The sequence below is a fragment of the Elephantulus edwardii genome, unplaced genomic scaffold, assembly GCF_000299155.1.
Source record: "Elephantulus edwardii isolate Elephantulus edwardi_28Jun2011 unplaced genomic scaffold, EleEdw1.0 scaffold00113, whole genome shotgun sequence".
Classification (NCBI taxonomy): domain Eukaryota; kingdom Metazoa; phylum Chordata; class Mammalia; order Macroscelidea; family Macroscelididae; genus Elephantulus; species Elephantulus edwardii.
In genome coordinates this window covers 8175366-8181468 of record NW_006399863.1, presented here as the reverse complement: position 1 = coordinate 8181468, position 6103 = coordinate 8175366, and the positions used below count along the sequence as shown (strand labels likewise).

The following is a 6103-nucleotide window of genomic DNA, read 5'->3' as shown; positions in this document are numbered from 1 at the left end:
AACAGCGTATGCTTTGGACAGGGACCCAGGTATGTACTGTGAGTGTATTCAGCACACACATATGTCTTATATGTAATATTACATTTTTACTGGAATAATTATGCATTTGTATAATTAAAAATCATATTTTGAAAACTGTTTGGAATGACAGATGAATTTATCAGCACGAAATGAACCATGAAAAGCAGCTTAACCCAGAGCTGGGCAGGTGCTCCAGGGGAGCTCCCGGGAATGGTGAACCCACCGGGCTGTTAACATCATCTGTGGTTTCTTAGATTCTGACAGGTGAAGACTGGAATGCTGTGATGTACGATGGCATCATGGCTTATGGGGGCCCGTCCTCTTCAGGAATGATCGTCTGCATCTACTTCATCATCCTCTTTATTTGTGGTAACTGTATCCTTTCAGGCCAAACAGCGTTTTGTGGTCGTTTTGGTTTTCCTCTCTCAGATTTCCCTTCACAATCATGGTGGGAAGGTGAATGCTCTTAACTTGTTGGCTCCGTGTCTGTTTTTCTTCTGTGATCCTAAGGAACATTGTAGGGTAAGGAGAGTTCCAGTTGGGTTTTGAAGAAGGAAGGCTGGCCAAATGAGGACACATCAGGGGATGGAGCATCAGACAGTTCATGTGCTGCTATCAGTGGTCAGCTAACTCAGTGTCCATTCACCCAAGAGGCCTTCAAGGATGATTTAGGACAAAACGCCATTGTCTATTCCCCTTAGCATCATCCCAGGGAATTTGGAAGTGTATCTATGTCTTCTGAAGATTCTTTATAACTGATAGGCACCATCCTTGGTGCAGTGACTTTAGCTCCTCTGAACCTGATTTTGCTTTGATGAGCTGTACATCTTTTGAGGTCAGGTGTCCATTGGCTCACTGCCCTGTCATGCTGAGTAATTTTTCTGTGACTTCTTTTCCTTGCCAAGAAGCTCCCTCTAATTCTAAGCTTCTGAAATTGACTCTCAGATCTCAGTGTGCCCTGGCTCAGACCTTTCAATCTTGGGTGGTACCTGTTTTCTCTTTATATTTTCCATGTTTAGATCAAGACCTGGCATACAGAGACTGTCAGTAAATTTTCCATCGGACATATAAATACCACCTCTTGGCTTTTATTTCTTTACTGATCTATATTCTTCTGCTAATGAGCCCCAGATTTATGTCACTATCTTCATCCTTAAACTTCTCTCTGAATTGCTAATGAATATTCTGAGAGTCAATTTCAGAAGCTTAGAAATTTCTCTTTCACTTCTTCATGTTACTCATGGCTTATAGCACAGGATTTTGTACATAGTCAGGCCTTAGTCAGTGTTTGTTAACTGAATGGCTCATACTTTCTTTTTCTGTTTTCTACATACTTAACACTAAACAACAGCGTAGATGTCATAGAAGCATTCACTGGCTACATTTTACCCTGTTGGATTCTGCCTTACCCAGTTTGACAGAACACTAGACGTTGTTGTTATTGTTAGATGCCATTGAGGTGGGTACCGCACACAGTGACCCTGTGAACAACAGACCTGAACTCTGTCCTATCTGTGCCGTCTTCATCATCCTTGACCCTTGAGCCCATTGCTGCAGTCACTGTGTCAGTCCATCTCATGAGGGGTATACTCTTCCACTGACCCTCCACCTTTCCAAGCATGATGCCCCTCTCCAAGGAATAGCTTCCCCTAGGATCATGCACAAAGTATGAGAGATGATCCTTTATTGTCTTTGCCTCCAAGGAGCATTCAGGCTGCACTTTCCCCAAGACATATGTTTATTCTTTTGGCAGTCCATGGATATTCAGTACTCTTCTCCAACACCACAGCTCAAACTACTCATTAGGTGCTGTGGTTTCATCTGCCTTATTTCCGCCTGTCTCCCCAGTAGTTATATAGCACATCAGAGATTCTTGGTAAATCTCTTTTCATGACTTTCATCATTTAGGAAAGTCTGGATAGTGTTCCCAAATGTATATGATGGCTCTTTACTCATCTTGAAAACTGTGTGTTACAAGTTAATACTTTAATGTGTTACTGTCCAGAAGAGTTTAGTGTAGTTGCAAGACCAGACGTATTACTTCCTTATTGAGTTCATTGATGGGAACACTTAGGAAAGCTAATCTGAGCACTAGTTTCTGTCTATTTTTTTTTTTCTATAATTATATTTTATTAATTTTCATAAACATTTACAGAGATTTTGGGCTTCCACTCATTCATTGTTGCACTATTCTCTCTACCCTCCTCCCAGTTTGTTCTTGTCCAAATGCCACAGTGCTTGTCAAAGCCAGTTCTGATTAATCTTCTTTGTCAGTGTGTCCTTTGCCATTCCCTATCACTCCTCCCTGAGAGAGACTTCACCCTGAGTCATAAGGAAAAGGGGATGGCGTATTCTCTTAGCTACTTCCTGCTGAAAAGGGACGCTGTGGGTTTCAGGGTGAATCACAATTACCCATGTCTGTCCGGATGAGTCTCATGTTTCCAGGCTACTTCCCAGCCCAGGACATGTTGCTACCTAAGACTCACTGTGACTTTATTTTCAAAACAGTCAAGCATGTCTAAGATGTTTTGAAAGTCTAAATAGGATTCTCTCACATTTTATGCTCTTTTAAGACTTGAATAGATTAGTCAAGCATGGCCTCCCCTCTCAGGTATCTCCTCATCATCCCTTGTTAGGTTCTTATTGTTCATGTGTTCAGCAGTCCCACATGAAACCTCAGATTGTACGGGGTGTGTAGAGTAGTGACACACCTGGCCTGTCTCAAGCCCCCGTGCCCCCCTGCATTCTTGTGTACAGATGACTCTGCGTCCTCCAGCGAGAAGCCTTAGAGGAGGCTGCCTTGACTGAATGCCGTCTTTTCCCTGCACTTCTCAAGAGTGTATGTACCCACCGGGTGAGTTAGAAATTGGCATCGTCTGTCTTGAGCACCTTCCTCAGAACACTGTTTCTGGGGGGGAAAAAAATCCAAAAATACCTCCACACATAAAACTTTGTAATAAGAGCCAAAATCCTGATAACTACCAACTGCTCAGTCACCTGTCTTTTTAACATGTGCAAAAAAAATCAAATTCAACTGCGATATGTAAAGATTTCATCCTGGTGGAAATACTGAAAAGAAGGGGCCAGCATCATTTAGCAGTAAGTCAGGCATGTGATGGGTAGTCAGCAGTCACATTAATGAGTTATCTGCAGACACGGAAGGCCACATCACCCAGGACGTTGTCAGGCTGCAATATGTAGTGGGATCATCCTTTAAAGGAAGTGCAGTCGTGAGAAGCATATATTGTGGAAAAAGTCAGAACTTCCCTGAGTGTTTGCACTAGATGATATTTGTCTTAAAAGAAGCAAAACACACGACTTGCCTTTTTCATTTGCATTTTGTTTATGTTATAGATGGTTCTAAGCAATGTATATCATGGCTATGCACGCCTGCACTTATGTAAGTACACATGTACTGTTGTAATGTGTCATCAAGTAGGAACCGACTCATAGCTGATCCTCCAGCAGGTTTTCAGAGGCAGTAAATCCCATGGGAGGATATTTCCTATGCTTCTCCCATGGAGCAGCTCGTAGATTCAAACCACAGGCCTTAGAGATCTCAGCGCAGCTTAACACCAGGCTTCTGGAGCACGTATGTAAATGCATATGTCCACCCATGTTGAATATTTGTAGATTTTCATGGGCTTCAGTGTATTTAGCTGGTCTTCTACAAATTTTTAGTTTCCTTGGGAGAGGAAACACACACACACCCAGTTTCTTTAGCTCTCATTCTCTGGGTTTACCAAGCGACTAGCACTCGGGACATTCACCCACTAGCAGCACCACACAGAATGCAGAGGGATGTGACATTGGCAGTGTTGGTTATAATGCGGCTGTCGTATTATGGAAATGTGTTATACCCTTAATAAACCCAATTTAGATATTCTCCTGAATGTCTTCTTGGCCATCGCTGTAGACAATTTGGCTGATGCAGAAAGTCTGAACACAGCTCAGAAGGAGGAGGCTGAAGAAAAAGAAAGGAAAAAGATTGCCAGGTAACCCTGTCTTCACCTGAGGTATTTGCTGACGGGCTGTCCTTGGCGGCCCTCTCAGGGAGCCCAAGTGTAGGTTGGGCCTGGCTTATTTCTGGCAGAGTCACTTATACTCTTTAATGGCTTCAGCCCCCTCATGTTGCCCTGCGGTGATTGTGGGGACCATGTCAGACAGACCAGAATGATGGAACTGTGGACCAAAGCCAGGCCCTTGGCTCTCATTCCCTCAGAACTAGGAGTGGGCGTGCTCCTCCTCAGCCCTAAAGAAATGCTGCGGTTAATTTTGGCATCGTAAAATAAATGATGCATTCAATGCTGATTAGCTCCTGGATGAGAATTTTAATAAGATGATCTGTGTAATGAATGCAGCACATTGGGCTTAGCAGGAAGCTGTGTGTTTGGGCCGTGCTGTGTTCTTGCTGTTAGTGTTTTCAATTAAGTTGTGTCCTTCATCAGGGCATCATCGATTGAGAATCTTGATTAGCGCTTTTATCCTTCGCAATGTGGTCATTGGATTCTTTGTGTTCTTTCCTCTTCTCTGTAGAAAAGAGAGTCTGGAAAATAAAAAGAACAATAAACCAGAAGCCAACCAGACAGCCAATAGTGATAACAAGGTATTTGTTCTCTAACACTCCTCCCCTTTCTGGTTCAAAGTGATTCTGTCCATTTGGGTTCTTGGTAAATGTTTCATTTGCACCCTAGACAAGTGCTGTGTGACACTTCGGTCTGAGAGCATGGGGCATCAGGTAAACCAGTCCTGGAGGATTTTGACTGAGTTTAAACAGTCACCAGAGAAACAGTGTGACAAATGTTTGACTTTTTTGATGACTTTTTAATTTTTTTACTGAGATTGTAGGCTCAGGATGATGTTAGCATCTTGTGGGGGTCGTTGAAGTCAGGATTTATTCATGTTCATCTTCAGGCTGTTTTCTGATGAGCTCAGAATCAGGCGTTCTAGGCGACCTTGGGGATCTACTGTCAAACTTTGTTCCAGCAAGGACTGATGTCGATTTTTCACTTATATATTCACTGAGTCAGCAGCTGAGTCATGAATGGACAAGCTGACAAGGCCCTGCCATCAGGGAGTTCACAGTCTCATGAGGGCACAGGGAGCTGAAGTGCAGTTGTCAGGTAGCATGTGACAGGTCCTAGGACAGGAAGTGGACTCGGTGCCTCTTGGTGAATGGTGGTGGCGGTGGATATGTGCTGTCAAGTTGACTACGACTCATAGCGGCCCTGTGAACAACAGCCCCCAACTCTGCCCCATGGATTTTCCATGTCTGCCACCTTTCCCCCAGACCTTCTGTTTTAGTAAGCAGAGTTGCCGTTTTGGGAAAGTCTGCCTGTCCCCACAGCATGGCACAGGGACACACACTTTGGAGGGAACTCCTCTGCCCTATGCTGCATGGCTAGCTACACTCCCCACTTTTTCTGACACATTTTGTCAGATCCTCCGCTTCTCTCAAGACGTCTCCTTCATTCTAGGTTACAATTGATGACTACCGAGAAGAAGATGAAGACAAGGACCCCTACCCACCTTGTGATGTGCCAGGTATGGTAGTGGAGGCCAGAGACAACCTGAGCTCACAAATGGTGAGGCTTTACAGCACTGCTGTGATCCGCTGGCTAGCCTAGCTCGGTCACACACTTGGCTGAGCTGCCCAAAGGCATGGATCTGGTCCTGATGTGGACTAGCTAACAACCCTCAGTTTTTCTGTGGCCACAGGTAGCATATGTAACACACATTCCAGGTAATGAGAGAAGTGTGAATTGATTAGGGTGAAATCATCCTTTGATTCTTTGCTGGGAAAACTGTGTAGGAAGCAGAAGTCTAGGAGATTCCTACTCAGCAGACATCTTCACTGAACTAGTGGATTTAAGTGGGACTGGAGAGTCAGTGGACTGGCCACATGTCCCACACAGAGTTTTTCCAGGCAAAATGAACTAAGTTTGTGGGGAACAGCCACCTACTGGGAGAATGGCAGTGAGAGGCTTTTCACTGCTACCTCTTATTTGTGGTCGCCGCCACTTTCCCACACCTAAACACACACCAGGTGAGGCTGCTTTTCTGTCCCCTTGTTAATATGCCA

General features: G+C 44.2%; 1 protein-coding gene across 4 annotated transcripts in view; it reads left to right on the top strand.

Annotated features, from left to right (window-relative positions):
* CACNA1D (calcium channel, voltage-dependent, L type, alpha 1D subunit) overlaps positions 1-6103 on the top strand; it is a 416410-nt gene that overhangs the window by 320808 nt on the left and 89499 nt on the right. For all 4 annotated transcript variants that reach the window (XM_006892226.1, XM_006892225.1, XM_006892228.1 and 1 more), the window contains 4 exons: positions 276-396; positions 3902-4016; positions 4558-4627; positions 5499-5565. In XM_006892226.1, coding sequence (XP_006892288.1) covers positions 276-396; positions 3902-4016; positions 4558-4627; positions 5499-5565 — 373 coding nt within the window. The remainder of the gene's footprint in view (positions 1-275; positions 397-3901; positions 4017-4557; positions 4628-5498; positions 5566-6103) is intronic.